At 39.2% G+C, this 20999-nt stretch overlaps 1 protein-coding gene across 2 annotated transcripts in view; it reads right to left on the bottom strand.

The window, feature by feature from the left end:
• Window positions 1–20215, bottom strand: part of ajap1 (adherens junctions associated protein 1) — a 53525-nt gene extending 33310 nt beyond the window's left edge. The window contains exon 1 of one of the 2 annotated variants that reach the window (XM_042227111.1): window positions 19232–20215. In XM_042227111.1, coding sequence (XP_042083045.1) covers window positions 19232–19260 — 29 coding nt within the window. In that variant the 5' untranslated portion in view covers window positions 19261–20215. The remainder of the gene's footprint in view (window positions 1–19231) is intronic. The other variant, XM_042227112.1, reaches the window with a different exon arrangement.
• Window positions 20216–20999: the final 784 nt, after the last annotated feature.

The raw sequence follows: 20999 nt of genomic DNA, 5'->3' as shown, positions 1-20999 counted from the left end.
TATATATATATATATACACTGGGGAAAAGGTTCACCAGCTACAGTTCAGAAAGTTTCACAATGCAGTGGGTGGTTTTCCCTGGTTGGACCAAGCAGGCACAGCAAGAGGTTAAAATGAGACTATGAGCATAAACTGGAGGACAACATCTCAGCATCATACTTGTTTTTAATTGACTTGACTTTTCTTTTTTCATATTGTTCCCCGAGACAGAACCCTTTGGCTGGGCAGAGGGAGTCGGGGTAGTGGTGGAGGTTGTGTGTGCCTTTTTTTATTGGTTTCTTTAAAAGAACATAATAATAATGTTTGTAGAGAACAGAAGCTGTAACAGAAAATCAATAAAGTATTCCTAATATCGCTGAATAAGGTATTCAGTACCATCAGCTCAAGGATTTTAGGGAGATTTTATTGCATTTAAGGTTGTGGTCATCTTCAGTAATCTCAAATTAGCAGAGTCCTACATACAGCTACAGTGAACATACACTGCACATAAATTTGGTAATAACATACAATAAGATATATTTTGAATCTTGTTAAGTCAGCAGCCTCCTCTGCTGACTTTCCCGACCACCGTATCTTGGTCAAAGACTGATTTTTGTACTTTTATTGCGCTTTCTGGTCTCCTGGGCCTCATTTTGATTACTCCCACCTGCCATTATCAAGACAACTGAAAGTAGATACAGTTGCAGGTAGTTAAATCTCAGTCTGTGTGCTCTTCTTGAACATTGTCCCTTAGATGCTTCAGCATGGTACAGAAGAACTACACACTGGCAGTTTGACCCTTGGGGACATATATAATAGTAAGGTATCTGATGAATACTGAAGTTGAGCTGTACATAAACAGCAAACTATCATCACTTCGAGGATACGCCACACCTTCAAATTTTCAGTTTGTAACAGAATTTCGTATTTGATAGTATTTATCAAGATGATATCCATCCGTTTTCTTCCATGAATCTGAGTGGTGTGGCTGGAGCCTATCCCAGTTGTCATAGGGTACATCCTGAACAGGTCACCGATCTACTGCAGTGCTATCATAAAGCCAATCACACACCTTCACATCATGCCAGCTAAGAATCACCAATTAATGTAACATGCATGTTTTGGGAGGAAGCCAGAGTACCTAGAGTGAAGCCAAGTAGAGAACATGGAAACTGCATACAGAAAGGCCCAAGCTGGCAAGCAAATTTGAACCCAGGACTGCTGTGAGGTGATGGTGCTACCCACCACAACAACATGCTGCACCATGGGGAAACTGGCAACGTTTAATCATTTGTGTATCATCGTATCACGTCTCATTTTTGTTTCTATGGCTAAGTTTTTGATCGCAATTTGTATTCAGTTATGGATATCCACAAACATTTGCTTCTCAGTTGTAGTTTATATCTCTTATGTAAAGACATCATTTTGCCATAAATGTTTTCTTGTTAAGCCTTATTTTAAAAAAAATTCAATATTACCTCAAATGAATCTGTGGAATACGCAAAGTAATATAACAACTTCGTTTAACTAAGGAGCTTGTAAAGAAAAGGTATTTCAGTCCTACTGAGAGCTTTCCATTAAGAGGGTCATTGACCAACGATTGATCGTGTGCCTCAACACATGAGCCAAGGTGTGAAAAAGGGTGTGGGTCATTATCACCAGAGTTTTCAGGTGAAACTATTATGAGACCTTGCCTCAATATATCATGAGACCTACTGAGCTCAACTGATGCATGTGAGTAGGTGTTAAGGCCCTGGAAAGGGATCTCAAAACTGGATTGTAGGTGACATCTGTCATAGGCCATTTCCAACTGTTAAATATTTTTCTTTGGTGAAAAGGGTTTTTTTTGCCTTGAACTAAAACATTTACATAAAAAGGCACCTCTTTATCCATGATTTATGCTTTGTGTTAAACTGCTGTATTCTAACCACTTTCAGATACTTCAGCTTCTAGGCTAAAGCAAACAATAGAACTGAGCATAACAGCACAATGCAGATTAGTCAGCATGTCAAGTTTGTAGACTGTGTTTACACTGATCGCTTATTCGGGTTTCGATGGAGGTCCCTAGGGGTTTCCTGTTTACATTAAATGTATCAACAAAAAGGAGGTATTTGTTGACACATTTATTATTCATGGTCATATACTCATTCTCCCAACACTGTTATAATAGCTACTGTAATGTTTGCAGAGGAACACCAGGTTATTATCAGTCAGTGAATTAATATCTTATGTCTGTGCAATTAACTTTTTCCCTTAGAAGCATTAATTCTGGTATTGAGTCCTTTAACATTATTTATAACCAAGTTGTCTGAAAAACATTACACGTCATGGCTTTTTGCAAAAGCCTGCAGGGGATTTGTGGATGGTTCATACCTTAAAAGTCATACACTTTGGGGCAACTATTAAGTCGCTCCAGTGGCTATGTTGCTAGATTGAACAACTTTAAAGGATTATGGATTGAGAACACACCAAAGACAGTGGGATGCTTGTGAGCGCTCATACAGTCTGTTTCCAGTCATTCAACCTTCCCCAATTCGACCAGCCCCAAGCACAGCATGTCCACACGAGAGAGAAGATTCTTAAAATAGAGATGGGAGTATATGGAGTATGCATTTGAATTACCCTAAGAGAGTGACAGAGATGGAGAAAGAAAGGAGAGAACAGGGAAGGAGCTGTGTGGTAGTCTTACCCCTCTGGGGGTAAAAACTCTCTGATAACATCCAGGCCACAGAACAAGGACGACTTACTCTAAGGGCAATGCACATAGGTTTGCAGATTGGATGCACTGGCAAAGCTAGCTGCATTTGACTGCTGTATCAGGTTACAACAGGGCCTTATTTACTTGCAAACTGAATATTGATAAATTCTAGATTTACATGAACATGTTATTGGCATATTGGCATTGCATTGTGGCTCAGTTAACCTAAAATCTTTATGTGGTAATTATAATTGGTTGTTATTATTGTTTTGGTCACTGCTGACCTCACAACACAATATCACTATCTTGGTAGTGAACCTAACTTGTCTATATTCTTAATTTTGTTGTTCTCGTGACAATGACAATAAAGTTTCTGATTCTGATTCTGATTCTATAGTCACCAAACATCAAACAATCCTTTGCCACAGAGATCACTGGCCAGGTAGGACTGATAGAAATGTATAACATAAAATGTATCATGCACTGTCACATTATGCTAACAGACCTCCAGTTTCAGTAGTAGTAATAAGAGGATTAATGTCATTTTAGCCTCACAATAAAAACCACAAGTGGATGAAGCCCCGGGGAGCTAAAGTGCTGCTTAATCTCCCCAAAGACTCAATTCTGACCTCTAGAACATGAAACACAATGCCGACACACATTAAATAATTCCATCACTCTCACACTGGGAATTGACGTGCTTTCCTACAGAAAACACAAATTTACAATGAATGGAAATGACTGACCCCTCTAGGATTAGCGAGGTAAAACATGTCTTTTTTTTCGGCTGCAGCGCACTGAGAAACAAGGGCACAATAACATTCCCTATTTGCCCTTCCCAGTTCCATTAATTCCAGCATGTAGCTTTAAAAGAGTCTGACCCAGAATAATCACTGTGTTCAAGAGGAGGTCAGCAGAGATGTCCTGTGCAGCTGAAACCGCCTCAAGTTGGGAGGCTCAAAACAACTGGCTCTCTCTGTAAAACAAAGGCGCTACTGGAGAAGACACCACACATGATCAAAACAAACTTACAAATATTTTTAGTGTTGTATTTCAGAATTTCTCACAGTTTTACTGAAGAATCAAACATAAAGTCCAATCATTAGGAGGATAATCCGACAACAATGAGGGGGGAGTCATCATGGAAAGCTTGCTAAGATAAGATGATAAAAAAAATCAAGCAAAGTTTTTTTAAACTTGAAACTGTGAAATTTTATCCACATGAATGCCAGGACCAAAGGTTTGGCAGCATCGCACTCTGGGGTATTTACTTTAATATTTATCAATATGATCAATGTTATACACTTCCCCTGTCAAGGTGAGATTTTTAAGGGAGATACAAGATAAGAAATTACAGCTGACAATGACATATTCTGACGTTGGGGTATGAAACATGAATGTCTGGCTGCTCTCACGGCACTCGTCCAAGAATAAATAATATTTCAAAGTTGGGAGGCTTACAGAATTAATCTTACAATCAAAGTTTGCTGATTCAAAGTCAACAGGCTCCGTTGACACAAACTGCAATTTTACCGTGCAGAGCACTGGATTGCTGGACCACCACTGTGTGATCAGAAAATAAGAAAAATAAGCTAATCACTTGAGGCAACAGTTGACCTGCAAATGCAGCGTTCTCCGAGGTAAAATTACTGTGTTGACAAAGTCCAGTGACTTTAGAAGGCGATTACACCAATTGTGAAATGGTCATCTGACGGCAAGGCAGAAAAATGTTTTACAGCCTGTTTTAAATATAGCCTAAGCCTAATCTAATATTGATTTCTGTAAGTGGGTGGCTAAAATACACGCCTACATCAATACCTTGCTTTATCTCCTTATCTGTTTGAGGGCATGCCAACAGTAGGTAATATTCTGACTATGGATAAGTACCTTATACAATCCCACTTCAAGAAAGCAAAGGAAGTTTGGAGTGGAAACAGTTTAGTCAGCTAAGCTTTTATTTTTTCTAAACTCTACAATTAAATTTATAAAATGTTTCCTGTTAGCTGTAAGTTTTCTGAAAATTCCAAATGCTCCAGAAAGACAATTTGACAGGGTTAAAACACATCCTGTGATAATTTTTTTTGGCTCATTTTAGACAGATTAATAAAAGTGCATGAAAGATTTAACATGTTGCTTTGACTTATAACCAGACATACAGTTGGCTTTTTATGTAGAACTTGAATCAAATCCTGCTCTCCCCCAGCAGAAGACCCAGAGCAGACAGGCTCACATCAGCAGCAGGTGGAAGATAAAAGGAAAGGTTGAATGATTACAAAGCCAGTTTCATGTAAAATTATGAACCTTTTTAAATTTTGTTTTGATCCATGTGTGTAATAAAGAGGCTCTCAAACCTTCATATTCCCCACTGATAAAATTAAGCTTCTAATGTTTGAGGCTTTTTTGAATCATTGGTGGAACTGCCGAAGCACTACTAGTGGTGAGTAAAAAATGAAGGCATAATATTGCCGTATTTTGCGTGGTGAGATTTTATTGATATAAGGACACCAAATATCGATATTTTATTCAATGCAATAAAATACAACAAACAAGAAGCCTCGTCTCATGCATCACGATCCTGAGATAATGTTCGCTGAGAAAACTTGCATTAAGTCAACTCAATGGAAAATCCATCCGACAGTGGACACGCTTAGCTTGATGAAGTTGGACCGACTGCTATCAGCCTCAGAGAGCTTGTTGACAATTTACAAATAATTGTTGTCTAATTTATAAATCCACAGATTGGCAACACATGGACATCAGTATGAATGAGTCTTTGTCAATGAGCAAACTTACAGGAATCAATTCAGCTGGCTGTCACATCGCTGTATTCTGGTTATATTCCTATAGAACAGGAAGGTTGTTGAGCACAAATGTGGTAGTTAAATGTGAATCTCTGTAGATTGCAACAGATATGTGACTTTTGATGGTTTATCACGGTTAACTGGTGTATTATTGGAAAAAGATTGCATGTAAGTTCCAATTATACCCCATTCAGTTGCAAACTGACTCCAACTTAAGGCAACATTTCTGACAGGTTTAAGTGATAGTGTTAGTAGCCTGTCAAACTGGAGTGAAATAACATCAGTTTATTAGTGGATAAAACAGACACTGACCAAGTTTAACTATGAGGACAAAATTTGCAGTTTAGAAAAGCTAATAAATCAAAATGAATGTTATTGCAATACTATATATAGAATATTGGAAAATTGGAAAATTGCTATAATGTGGTATCTTGCCAAGTATTGTGATAATTTTATACCATGGGGTGTCAAGTGATTCTCACTTTTAGTTGCTACCAACTTGACTCTTCACACATTTACAATATATTTGCGCTACCATGATTGTCCATACCCGGATTTTAAAGTAAAATATCTTAACAGACCTGGTATCATAAATAATAACAAATGTTCTGTTTTGGCTATTTTTTGGTAAATAACCATGTCAACTAGTGATTATTGACAAGTGACTACAAATACAGTAGATCATGATTAAAAACAGTTGTTTCCATGTATGTGTATAAGCAAGTCAAAAACAGAAACAGAAATTTGTATTTTAAATAGATATTATAGATACTAGCTTGATAAAGCTTGGACTAAAAGATGTTTAATACGAGGTCTTGGACGTTATGCAAGTTGACACCCATCTGCGCACAGACTGCACAAGTGTCTGTCGTTGCAGCTGTGTAGTGGTCATTGTTTGTAGCTACGTCTGATGAACATGTCAACCCAGCATGTCCTAGGCATGTTCAATAGCAGACATAAATAAAAGCTGGCCAAGGAAGTGTCTAGATATGTTTGGGATCCAGAAAGCCCTGCTGTGTACTCTGGCAGTGTGGCAACAAGTAGTCTTCTGTTGAAATAGCTGAAAGGTGGACTGCTGCTGCAAGAATGCCATAAGTTCAGGTTAGAACACCTGATCTCAGTACCTCTGTCCAGTCAGATTTCCACCAAGTTCAGTAAGATCAGAGATGGTGCTTTTATAGCTAGTTTGAGGCATGCCAACAGCCAAGCCTTGGTCAATCTCAGTCAGTCATGGTATGACGGCACTGATGATGATAATATTGTGCATATATTAGTATCAGTACTAGTTTATATTCAGAGACTGCTGGTTAGAAAATGTGGCGGTGTAGAAATGAGTTCATCTGTGTTTGGTAAACAAATCAACAATTTTATAGGGCTGCTCAATTAATCGAATTTTAATCACAATTACGATCTGGGCTTTCAACGATCATTAAAAATGACTGAGCCGATTATTAGCCCCTCCCTCGTGCTTTACTCTCGTGCTGCTCCGTGTGGCAAATCGAGCGCACCTCTCTGCATTTCGAACACGTGTCACAACAATTAAGAGCAGCGGTCCCCAACCTTTTTTGCGCCACGGACCGGTTTATGCCCAACAATATTTTCATGGACCGGCCTTTAAGGTGTCGCGGATAAATACAACAAAATAAAACTAGTACCGGTACCGAAAAAAAGAAAATTTATTCATAGCACACGTGAAAAGATCCAGGAAAACAGAGTAAACGATAAAAACGCTAACAAAATAACGCTGAAAACCGATTTAAAAACCCTGAAAACTATACATTTCACCCGAGCCTCAACTCTCGCGGCCCGGTACCAAACAACTTACGTACCGGTCCGAGGCCCAGGGGTTGGGGACCGCTGATTAAGAGGACCCGAGGGATGCTCGGAAAGCTAAGCAGAAGTTATTTGGAGAGTAGAGTGACTGCCGTTGGTTGAAAAGAGAGGTAAAAAAAAACTTCAGTGGTGCGGAAACATTATGGGTTCGCGGAGTCAGACGTGGATCAAGTAGACATAGTGTGTAAACTTTGCTACGGTGTCGTAGCTGCACCACAGAGCAACACTGCAAAGTTCACTAAACATAGATGTTTACATTTTTCATTTATTTTTTATATTGCAAACATTTGCACTGTTATCAGTATTGCACACTATTTTATATTATTTTTTGACAATCTTTAAAGTCATTATTCAATACATTGTTATTGTTAAATAAATATCGTCAAATAATCGAGATCTCAATTTCAGTGAAAATAATCGTGATTATCATTTTTGCCATAATCGAGCAGCCCTACAATTTTACAATGGACAAAACTACTCACAGAATATGTTTGGGTTTAAAATGATGATTAAAATGATGTACAGAGAAATCAACTGCAAACAAAGGTTAAAAATGTATTTCATGCATCAAAACTTGCTTCTATTTTTCAAAACTTGCTTCTATTTTTTACATATTTTACTGTATGTATGCAACTCTTTCTGTGATAAACTGTGTTGTAGTGGTATCACGCTATCAATGATACAATAATATTTCCTAGCACACAGAACAAGGCCAAATTTGTCTGACAGCAAAGGCCATGTGTCAGCCTCCATTGATTTTTAGTAAAGAAGTCACTTCAACCAAACACAGCACTTTGTAAAACATTCAATTCAATTCAGTTCAATATAATTTTGTTTATACAAAATCACAATAACAGTCAATTAAGACACTTTATATTGTAAGGTGGAGACACTACAATGCAGGAACACCGAAGTGGAAAAAACAAACTTGGCTCACCATTACAAACAAACCATCAAGTACACGTGTGACCCGAGCTTTAACAAATGACTCGATTGGACGACGCCGGAACATCTGCCAGTTGTGTGAAAGGTAAAGGAAAATTACTGATGCGGTTACATGGTGGTAAAACAGGACTTTAAGCAGCTGGTTAAAAAGCTCAACATCCCAGACTCCCGAAGAGTTAAAAGGTAAAGTTTCTTTAGCTATTGTTAAACTAAAGTGATAAGCAGTTATGTTTTACTTTTACATAACATTTCCTTGGCTACTTTTGTGGCTTTCCTGTGTTGCTATATATACTTCTATGTCACTAGTAATGCAATATAAATCTGCTCCTGCTGACAACTGAGGGCACAAGATTCTCACTTTGAATCAGTTAGTGTGTCATAAACGAGCTCATTTGAAAAGAATGGTGGAAAATACACTTCAGTATTTTTTTTCTGTATCATCATAAATATCGTTATCACAAAATTCCTTGAAATATTGTAATATCATTTTGAGAAAATATTGCCCAACCTCTACTGTGTACTGTGAGCAAATAGACTCAAGATCTAGAATATATAAAAGCAGACGTTTTATGTGCATGAATAAATCTGATGCAGACTAAATGTATTCAGACAGGTTTAATTTCAAACTGCTGCTTCATCATCTGTGTGCGTGTGGGGTGTCAAGCAGATGATAGGGCTGCAGACCTTTGGGACATTTAGGTTATAGAACAAAAGTGAGGCTGTTTTTTTGCACAGTGCTCACACGGTGCACAACTCTCAGGGGGACTGAGGGAATATGTGGGAGCTTCACCGCAACAAGGTCCAGAAACACACTTACTCAAATACACTCTGACCACTCTGCTGCCCTTAATACACCTGTCTCTCAGGCTTTCTTTTTCCTCTCACACTTTTTTTCTCCACACAATGGAGAAAAGACACGATTCTGGGTGGAATCAAACTAGCTCTGCCTTTAAAAAAAAAAAAAAAAAGAATGAAATCTGCTGTTCTTTATTTATGGTAGAAATAACACCACCTTTGTTCCCCCCAGCTATTTGCTTTCATCCTCCTATCCATTTACATGAAGAGCTGACCTATCGTACAGACTACTCAGTTAATGTGCTTTTGCTACTGATCACACAAAGACTGCTTTCTGGCAATAAGCCTGGTCACTGCTTTTAAATCTGCATCTGTTATTTTAATAAGCACATACTGGTGTGTTGTTCAGCCCACCATGTTAGTCCAGACTCAGTTTCCTTTATAACTGTTTGATGGACTAAGATAAAGGTTTGGATGAATTTGACTTACATCTCATTTAACCATTATTGTAGCTTGCTTATCTGTCAGTTAAATCTACCACATTCTATAAGCAAAATAAGCAGTCTCTATCAATTCAAAAGCTGCCAGCAAATTTGAGCAGAAATTTTGTAACATAAAGCAAATGCAAAGGTTCCAATAACAGTAATATTCTTCTACACTGGTTTGCATGAAATCTACTATTACGAGGGCATCATTAGTAAAAATGTGAAGCCATTAACAGCTAAAATATTTATGTCATATCACTGCAACTAGCGGTTACTCGTAGCCACAGTATTCTATGAGCCTACCCTGATCTCACCTCAGTACACTGATCACTTAAACCTGACAGGCAGATCAGAGCTAGAGTCGGGTGTAATCTACTGCCCTTTTCAGACATGGGTTACTTTAATACAGCTGATACTATAATATTGCAGGCTTCATCAGTCTGTGAAAGTCTGTGAAAGTGGGCTTTCTTTTATGTTAATGTTGCTCATGACAGATAAGATGGAGAGAGCTACAGTACATGCACGATTGGTCAGTACATGTGTGCTGCATTAAATGATTTTTTTTTCTTACTAAAAAAATGGCAGAAGAATATGTTTCCCAGACAGATAGTTTATAATCTTAATAGTATTTAATGCTATTCCAAAACAACTTTATCAAACTGAGAAACTATGAGCACATGCAGCACACGTTACATGCCCCGTGCATGCCTGCTCTTTAGTGCAAGTGCAAGTATTCAAACTTATTGTGTTTAAAGTAATGCATGCAGTATCGTTACTACAAGAGGTGGGACCTTGTTTTTAACTGCAAATTATGTCCTTAAAATTAAACCATATCAATGTCTGTTTTATCCAATAAGAAAAGGTTATCAAATCCCTTCAGAATTTTTTGTTATGTCATTTTCGTTGCAAAATTACTGTCAAGCACACCAAGACTGTCATTTAAACCTGCCATAGATGTTGCCCTAAGACAGAGTCAGACTGCAATCAGTCTGCAACTGAATGCCAATTAAAGGTTGGCAATTACATTCAATCCATTTTTTATTATCCAGCAATTAACTGTAATAAATCATCAAAATTGCATATCTTTCTTTATAGACAGAAATTCACATTTAATTATTACACCTGTGCTCAGCAGAACAGGATGGTTATCCTGTTCTATATGAATATAACCAGTAAACAACCAACTGACAACCAATTGAGTCGAGTTTCCTTGAGTTGTGTTCCCTGACAAAAACTCATTCAGACCGATGGCAACATGTTGGCATCAGAGAGATGAGACCTTGTGTTCATAGTATTTTTTAATTTATTTAAGAAAATATTAATATTTAGTGTATAATACTGCAAAATATGCCAATACTATACTGTGTCATCTTTATAGTTACTAAATCCAATTTAGTAATACTGCCACCACCGCTTTTATGGACACATGACCAGAGTGCAAGGATGAAGTCGACAAGTTCAGGCGCAGTGTCATCGCCGCAAAGAAGTGCATATCTGAAAGAGCCTAATGTGTCTCCAGGGAGATAATGCCTAAATTGACTGGGATCATCTCTTGAAAAAGAAACAAAAATCTGCAGAACAGTGTGTAATCATGCGTACAGCCTGAAAGAAACACCCAGTTGTCATTTAAGAAAATATACGACAATTTAAAAGGCTGAACTTCTCAGAGAAATGAATGTTATTCATGTGAAAAATATGGCAGGCCTGCTTTTCCAGTTCAATAAACACAATAGACTGCTAATGATAATGCAAATTGAAAATGTCAGAAGGTATACAAAATGCTGAAAGGAGTTCTCTGCAGCTTTGATGAATGGTGCTGCATACAGGATATTTGTGAATTATGAGGCTACACAGTTCGTTCCATTATTCCATTTAAAACTCATTTTAACTGGCACCTGGCCCACAGACCCAGACACAATGGAAACATTTTATGGCACTGAACTTTGAGACACTGTTGAAATAGTGCTTTAGATTTTTATCAAATACAAAAGTTAATTATTTTCTAATAGAAAGCAAAGCCTCATTTACTAAAACTGTCTGCAGGATTTAATATGTGCTAATAGGCAACGTGTCTTAGAGAAAGAATGACAGTCAGCATTATCCATTATCAAACACTAACATTCTCACAAAGTAAGGCATGCAAAGCATTAGTATGTCTCTAGAGACATCAGCACCTTTCTTATCCACCATAATTCTCACAGACAGTATTACATTGTGGCAACAGCTCAAAATGGACTATTAGCAAAATGCTCTATTGTTATTTTAATCCATTTCTGCTCACTTTTCATTTTTCCCTTTGCTTGGCACTTTTTTTCCCTCCACTATCTCCCAATGTACAGAGAACTTTTCAGGGAAAAGACTCCAATGGCCTTTTTATTTCTGAGGGAATATTAGTGGGACGGGAGTTTTTGCATCTTTATACATTTAACTACAAACGATCCTCATGATGAACATCATGTTTTCCGTTTTTATTTTTCATCCCCCAATGTTACACACATTTAACAGTATTTATGTTTAAGTACCATTTCACTCTTAATAACTGTGGTTTATTTGCTGTCAGAGATTTTCTTATTCTTATTTGTTTCATGCCTGTAGGTTTGTTTTATTAGATTTTTGCATTTACAGGAAGAGTCATAAATTTTGAACAAAACCTGTTTTTGTAGTTATCGCCCCACACCACACACAAATAATCAAATATAATTGAAGTCCATACTTTCAGCTTTATTTCAGAAAGTTTAACATTAACTGGCCAGGAAGTTTCATGGCCAGGTCTAGCCTGTGTTCTCTTGTTATTTCATGACAAAACAATCAGAATGTGTGAAGTCGATTCACAGTGTTGGATGTGTATTTTATAGCTTTTCGCTGTCGTTTTAAATATATGCTCCACAAGATGTTAGTCCAAGGGACAGAAGACGTCATGACATTGAAAAACAGAGCGCACCTGTCACAGGGACAGCAAAACTTTTAGGAGTGGCAACATTAACACTCTGATTCATTCGTAAAATATTACAGTGTTTATTTACAACAAGGTGCAAACCTCTGGTTACACTCAAGAACAGGAAGGCCAGGTCAGAAAACAAGAGCCTGTGCAACTTCTAAAAACAAAGAAAAATGGAAGAAACCAAGAAAACTGTTTGCCATAATGATGGGAAGAGAAAACTTTGGAAAAGGAAAGAAACAATTCATGATCCTAAACATACCACGTTATCTGTGAAACATGATGGAGGCAATGTGACAGGATGTGGCTGTATGGCTGCCAGGGGTACCGGGGCGCCACTGTTTATTGATGATGTGACTGTTGACAGAAGTAGCAGGAAGAAATGTGAAGTATATATTCTGTTCAGATTTTCGAATGCTTCAAAATTGATTAGATGGTACATAACAGTGCAAATGAAGTTTGTCGAGATAAAGAAAATTAGGACTCTTCAATGGCCAAGTCAGTCAAAGAATCCAAGTAATAAATACAGTCGTTATATGTAAAAATCTGATTAGTTTTTCCAATTAATTTATAGCCTCTTTTTAACTTCAATCACATCTTGATTGTTTGATAGAAAATCCCTTGGTACAGAATTACAGAAATGGTCTAATTTACAAACAAATTATGGCTCTAAATGTATAAAATTAGTATTTCTAATGTATTATAGTTCAAATATTCCACATATAAATGTTACAAATTAATATGTGGAATAAAAATCAACACCCACAATAACAGTTGTATTATTTAGTCATTTATTTTGAAGACATAAGTGCAGAAACATGGAAGATAAATGTGATTAGATGTGACTGGAGAGGGTGGGTACAATTTTATGTTGCACTTGATTTTTACAGCACTAGCTACCTGCTGTAGCGCTAATCACTAATTGTGTGGTGGAACAGACAGAACAGCAAGACTGCGTATGTGCACACAGGAGGAGAGAAGGCAGAGACAGAGAGACACTGGGAAGTGGAATATGGAAGTAAAATGTATCTATAACAGAAGGCGAGAATTGATTTACAGTTGGATTCATATGAAAGCTTAGCCTACCTTAATTAGTTGACCTGTGTATTTATGTACTGCACTTTTTCTAACCCTCCCGTTCAGCTTTACACCACATACTTAAACTGACAATCAGACCATGGTTGTTGGTCGTTGTTTGCATTTCAATTGCAGAAGCATTTGCATTTCATCCAGAAGACCTGAGGGGGTTCATCCTCTGTCCACTTAAAGGAAGAGCCGTGATACCCTGAGTCTGTATTTGCAGCCTGTTGAATATGCAATCACGCCTTTGTTGGAAAGTGAAAAGGGCTGTGTGCTCAAGCTCTCAGCTCTCAGACTAAGTGAAGGGGCAAATATAACCCAGCATGTATACACACACTCGCACTCACACACACTAACATACCTACATGCAAATGGCTCTGTATTGGCAAGCACAATTGCCAAGATACACAGGAACCAAATCGCTTATTCCCACTACGTTGTGTTTCTAATTTGTTGACTGTGGTGGCTAAATCCTCCTCAATGCCACTCTAACCAAGTAACATGCCTCTAGTATCAAATGAATGTGATTAGCTTTGAGACTTGCCAGATGTTTACAATCCCCGCTGACATATCCCACTGATCAGCAATAAAAGAAAAAAGGCATATCACTCAAGTTGTCTGCTTTGATGCAGGTTATACAAACAATTTCCCTTCCACAGTGGCCCGGCTTTCATCTTGACTTTGAGGAAACTAAATGTTTTGTCCTTTTTCCAAATTACCAGAAATACAGAGCGACCCTCCTTAGTTACTGATAGTGAACATACAGTACCTTTCCATGTTATCTGTAATACATGAGAGCTTTGTTCCAGAATATCTTGAACATCAAATTAAAAGGTCAGAAACATTGGTAGGAAGATACTGATCATCTGTGTAGAAACATGAACTTCTGTTATGACCTTTTACTTTGGATGATGCCCGAATGCCTCAGTGCATCCCTTATTTCCCCACTCTACTTCTAAAATAAATCCTAGCTCTTCTCATCATAAATCAAAATGTACTGTTTATGATTATCTCTAGATGCTTGCTGTGTTTATATTTATTTATTTAGCTATTTTATTTTTAGGAATCTCAGCGGCATGTGTTTGCATTGCTCGTAAAAATGCAGGCTCCGAGGTGTAGGAGTTAAGCTGTCCTCAGTAGATATCCAGTATTAGGGAGATAAATACCACAGTTGGCTTTCCAAAGAGTTCCAGAGATTTATGGATTGCCTCGGTGCAGCAGGCCTCTGGGAGGCAAATATTGTATGAAATCTTCCAAATGTTTTGGTAGTGTGCAACGCGCACACACACACACACGCACACGCACACACACACACACACAAACAGATATGCACACAAATAAGACTCCATCCATGCCTGAAAGGCTGAGCTGCAGCAGCTGCTACTATGGCCATAGTGTAAGAAACATTGCTGCATTGCTGAAGTCAGAACATAATTCATCGAGGAAAACAAACAAAAGAGAAAATGGGTGGGGCAGAGTGTGTATATGTGTGTATATGGGGGGTCTAAGGCGCAACAGCCAAGAGTGTTGCATCATCCCATTAATTACTCCCACTGCAGTAGAGTGTACATGACCCACATGCTCAGAAAGATAAGCAGGGCTGTAAAGAAACATGGTGGAAAAAGGAAATAACAGGACAATGCTTCGGTCATATCAGCCCTTTACTGTCTTTAAGTCTTGTTTGTCTCTTGTGACAAACTTGACAGCAAATACCACTAAGTAGCTAAACACAAAATAAAGCAGGTGGCAGTTTGGGGTTTTGGTGGAGGAGGAGGAGTAGAAAATGGCCCTCTGAGAGGCACCCCAGTGCCTGGAGAAGGCCAGTTAGTGGGAAGGGCCATGACGGATAAGTCTGATCCTTTGTAGAGGCAGTATTGATCCAGCAAAAGCTCACTACATGAATCAAGTATGAGTTCTGTGCTGTTAGTTCCTTTACTTTGTGGATGGTTGTGCTCCAGTGCGATAGAAACACGCACACTTTTTTCATGTAGCACAAAGCGGACAAGCCGGTGATTAAACACAATCAGGCTGAAGGTTGCTGCCAATAAAGTTAGAACACGGACTATAAATTCATGAGATCTGAATATGGAGGTTTTATTCTGAGGTTTACTGTCATTTGGCGGTCTACAGCCGGTTCCACAAAGCAAAACACTTATTCTGATTGCTATTGATTTTTTTTTTTTTTTTTTTGATCACCAGCGCATAAATTCAAGTATTTTAAGTGTTTGGTTTTCAAAAAAAAAAAGAAAGAAAAAACTTAATGAGCTAAACTCCAGGCTTCTCATTTCAAGCTTCCGATATGCACTCATGTGTTGCAGTAAGAAATTAAAGCACAGTAGCAGTTACGGTCCCATTCTGCCTTTGACTCCTCTCTGCTAATTGCTATGCCAGTCAGTGACAGGTCGTTCATGTTTCACCCACGTCTTCAACAACAGCTAGCCTCTCTCTTGTTCTCTTTCTTTCTCAGAGGTATTTCCAGAAGGTTTAGATGGACAGCGTCCATGCCTTTTTTGTCTTTTATGTCATTAGAAAGGGACAACCTGTACCGGTCCTTCTGGATCTAACAGATTCCTGCTGAGCACAGGGTGCTAATGACACACATGCAGACACACTCTCACATACACACAGACACACACGCCTCCAGAGGATAGGATCTCCAAGAAGCAACACAGCCTATTTCACTGCAAATTAGGTTAATCACGCTCCAGAGAGGCCCAGTTAATAACCCTCATAGAGGCTATTAAGATGGCACCTAAATCATAGGAATATCTGAATATCTGATGGCCCCTAACACAGTAATGCCATGTTTAGCCCTGGAGTTCTTAGTAGGGCTCGCTAAGAGAACCACGGCTTGTCATATAACCAGCTGCAGACTGATGATGCTGTGCAACTTTTTCTCATTGGGGAAGAAAAAAACACCTCACTGCAAACTGTAATACATGAGGAACCCTTCTCATTAAGCCAGTGATATTAATCAGAATTAGACTATTATAACAGTTTTCTTTTTCACACAGGAGTAACTCGCAAAATACCAAAGAAATTATCACCAGGTGTAGCAATATTAGGCAGCTCACAGCTCATTAAAACCACCCTCTTTTCTTTTTTAGTGCATATCTGAATCACTACTGTCAAATTCACTCGATGTATCACTCTTGATCACTCGATGTATCCCTATTGAGCAGAAAAGGCTAAACATGCAAAGACACAGCCATCTATGCTTTACAATCCTCCGCCAGGCAAGTGAAACAAGACAAATAAAGCCTTCGTAAAAGGCAACTGGTGTCTCAGTCAGGAACGCTTTTTACTGCCGCAGTGTGCCGAGGCTTGATAGCATCTCCGGTGCCTCAGCTGTACAAGAGCTCGCCATGGGGGACCTGAAACTGTGTGACATCCATGAAAGGCTCAGCCCAGAGATCCCGAGTGTGTGAGAGCCGAATCCCCGCTGGTTAACCCTCGAGTCAGATGCTCTCTGGTTCAAGCTCGTTATAACGCTGCAAATTACCAGCATTTAGCTTTGACTGGAAGATTTCACACATCACAGACAGTGAAGCATGTCGCAGGTCATGAGCGTTCATTGTTATCCATTTACGAGAAAAACTGAATGCACACCAACAAACAGCTGGTTTACAATTTGGGATGGCTACTTTAATAAGAACCCAATTACAATTCATTCCCATGTTATCATCACATCTTTACAGTCTTTTTAGTAAGTCTATAAATAATAGTGATAATCACTAAAGCCCAGCCTTAGCCCACAGGCTGTCTTAATGAGACGGTTTGCCCAGAACGATGAGTAACTACTGTAGTCATCTCTAGAAGCCTTGTTTTTTAAAATTGTATCTGTAACTCTCCATCAGCCCTTTTTTTTCTCCTGGTCTACTGAAGCCAGTGCGGTTGCATTTACGCCCACATATTTACTTTCTGTAGGTGGTTTGTTCTTTGTCTCTTCCAACAGGTACAGTGACTTTCTCTGTACACATTCAGTTCATCCATCCTTTTTTTTTTTCAAACCAATGAAAACAAATATTTTCACCACCCATACTGCAGGGAAGGAAATCACTCCAGTAAAAGCCCCGCCACCAACTGCTGCCATCAATGTCTGATAATTAGCGACAGCATTGCAAAACTTTAGACTGTGGCGGGGTTTCTCGTGCACAGAGTAACCGTGGGCACCTCATGAAGATGCTTCGGCTACAGCTACTGAACTACCGAGAGCATTTTAATATTCTTTAACGAGTTTTGTTAATTGGGGTTTAACTTAAAGAAAAATGGACAGATTTCTGTCACATAAACAACTTTATTGCCTTTAATGCATGTGCACAGATTCCTGTGTGCACAATAACTTCTGCGCCCTGAAAAGGCCCAAGCCAGTAAAAATACCTGACTACAAAACAGGGTACATTACTGTTAATAACAAGCGACTTCAGTCCATAACAGCGGCTGCAGATCGTCCAATGTCCCATTTGGACATTCCAGTTTGTGTGAGCAAGTGACAAGGAAATTCCCGATGATGGAAATTGGTTTCTCTGTGCCCCTTGCCAATCCATCTAAAGGCATGGCATTTCATTTCATCATCTCGCACAACTGCACTGTCTAAGACGTGCATTGCCATTACCCTGCGAGGTCAGCCCTAAAGATGTACAGCGTGTGTCATGCATAACAAATGTACGGCTGCAACTGGGCAGGAATATGAGCTGCCGGTGGGAATGGGATCCAGCAGGTGGCAAGAAAACAGACTTGGTCTCATTTTGCAGTGTGTCATTACCTATAAACCCACTTTGGGGCAAATGAATGATCTCACTTAGGGCTTTTGTTTGGACTTCCTCACTCATCAGTTGGAGTCTGAAGCCTACTTTCTATATCTTCACTTTAGGGATGTAGTTCTATCATATCTATCATTTAAAAAAAACTATTTCTCTGGCAGAAAGACTTTAATGTAGCCTAAAAAGATAAGGGATGTGTTGTTCAGTGTGATCAAGCTGACCCCTGCGCACAGATATTTTGTATGCCATCCTCTCCTTGTGCTTGGATACGCACTCATCAGAACACCAAGTGCTTTAATATTTTGGGGGCAAAGCTTCTCAGTTTTATTTATTTCATCATTTTACCTTCACTTTATGCCAACGAATTGCACGTGGAGCTCACCTGGACGCGTTTATTCTCACAAGTGGGGAGGAATTGACAGACCTAACCTTGAGACTGTGCACGCGCACACGCGCGTGTGTCTACACACGTGTCGCTTTGAGCACGCGTCTGTTATCTGCGAATGTATGTGCGTCGCTTGCGCCGTACTGTTGGCGACCCCCAGCGTACAGGATGTGAAATTTTCCAATTATTTTCTTCCTTAAAATTTTTTTAAAAAATCACACAACATATCTATAGAAAGCCTGTACCCGGATATTCTTTATTACCAACACTAAAGCAGCTAATATGTGTATAACTCTAACACAGCGGCAGCCACAGCCTCGCGCTTTTCACAGTCCAATTGATCTATGTTATTCGTTCATCAATTCCAGCAGACTCTAATAACTTGCAGTGGCGTAGATTTAAAAGAAAAAATTGAGACACGCTGTTGAAGAGAAATTACAATGCACAATCACAGTCTACATTTCCCCCCTTAATCATTCAAGAATTTAAGTACAAAGTAATTACTGAACAAAATAATTTGTGCCTTACCTGCGCGCGACACTCCGTTTTATCCACATTTTTTTTCTCTCTCTCTCTCGACTGTCGAAAACCGACTCAGTCCTCCAGGTATCCTCCCATTTGGATGGGTTTTTCCGGCAATTGCTGATGAGAAGAAAGCACTCAAGTTACGGACCTTACTCCAGCTGTCAACGCAAACATCATTTAAGCCATATCCTTCTACGTTGCGCACATCAAATTCCTCCCCCAAAAAAAAGGACAGGGGGAAAAAAACAAACAAAAAAAATTCCACTAAAAATACCAGAACAATTGTCGGGTCTCTTTGAAGTTGTCCGTCAGTTCTTCTGTTGGCGATGATTTGCTCTCCCTGCTCACCAGCCGAGAGGAGAGAGAGGGGGTAGGCGCGTGCAGGCGGACAGGTGAGCGGGAAACCGAAAGAGGTACCCTCAAACTTTGCCTTCACGCAAATCGTTCATTTTTCAGTCGCCCCAGCAGAAAAGGCAAAGATGCAAGATGCCGAGAGCCGAAATCGGGGCATGCAGTTGGCATCCTCATTGCTGAAATGACGCCGTCACTTCTCCTACATTGCTGAACGGCAGATGAACGTCCAAAAAAGAAAATTGGAAAAAAAAATGGGGGGCGGAAGATGAGAATGTTCAGTTCTCTGAAGCAGGGAGGATTCAAGTCACCAGAGGCAGGGGGTCTTCATTATCTGTTGACATCTCTGTGGAGGGGGGTGGTTGAGAGGTTAGATAAAGTAAAATAAATGAAAATAAAATGAAATAAGGTGCAACTGAAAAGAAAAAGGAAGAGGGGAAGCGGCGGAGGAAAATCCTGGAGGCTGAGGGTTGTTTCAGAGGAGTTGGAGAGAGTGGCTGTGAGGGCTTGTCATTACAGCGGAGAGGAGACCGGCACGTCTCCTCCTGCTGCTCCTCTTCTCTCAGACTGACGAACGATCTGCCTGCTGAGCCCCACGCTGCCGTGACGTCATTTTAAAGCCAAATATGTCATGTGCTGGAGTGTCTCACGTCATATGGGTGCACATTCATGACTGCAAGACTGGGTATGACAAATCCAGTAGAGTACAGAAGTGTGCAGAGCTGCACACTATGGTTGGAAGACCATATAACAGTGAGACCATTACGTTTCTGCACTTTTGTAGCCAGCTAAGGGAATCGCTGTGCCAAATAACCTTGTAGCCTGTGATAGCATATCATAAAATAATTTATATTTTATATGATATGAGACACATAAAATAGAAACGACCCAGTTCATTTAGCCTGGGTGTTGCTATGTTCTGCCAGGCATAAGAGATCGACAACACTGCTCAATATCAGCTTGCTCACAAACTGCTTGTTATCTTGTTATTTCTTTTTTTAAGCCATAGACTGTATATAAAAGATGGACATAACAAGGACATCAATAAGCATAAATGCCTCTGGCTGCAAAAGGAGGTTGTCAAAATCACCCTCTCTCCTCTAATCTTCCTCCTATACTACTGATCAGAATTTAATCAAACTTACACAATGATTATCTAATGAGTAGCCATCTGAATTGTCAAGGTCAAAATCATATTTATTGTTTTATGGGCAATTTTTACAAGACTTGCTACTCTCTTCAGAATAGATTTTACTCTGAAAGGAGATTTTATTGAAACGTATACACGATGATTGCCTAATGGGTCCCAACTGTGTTCAGGTTCAAGGTCGCATTTGTTGTTTTTTTTATGGCAATAACCTGTGAATTGTGATGGAGCGGGATTGCTGATTTAATCACATATACTCTTCAGCATCTGGTT

The sequence above is a fragment of the Haplochromis burtoni genome, unplaced genomic scaffold, assembly GCF_018398535.1.
Source record: "Haplochromis burtoni strain Fernald_Lab_line unplaced genomic scaffold, NCSU_Asbu1 Contig_244, whole genome shotgun sequence".
Lineage (NCBI taxonomy): Eukaryota > Metazoa > Chordata > Actinopteri > Cichliformes > Cichlidae > Haplochromis > Haplochromis burtoni.
This window is presented reverse-complemented; position numbering and strand designations above follow the sequence as displayed.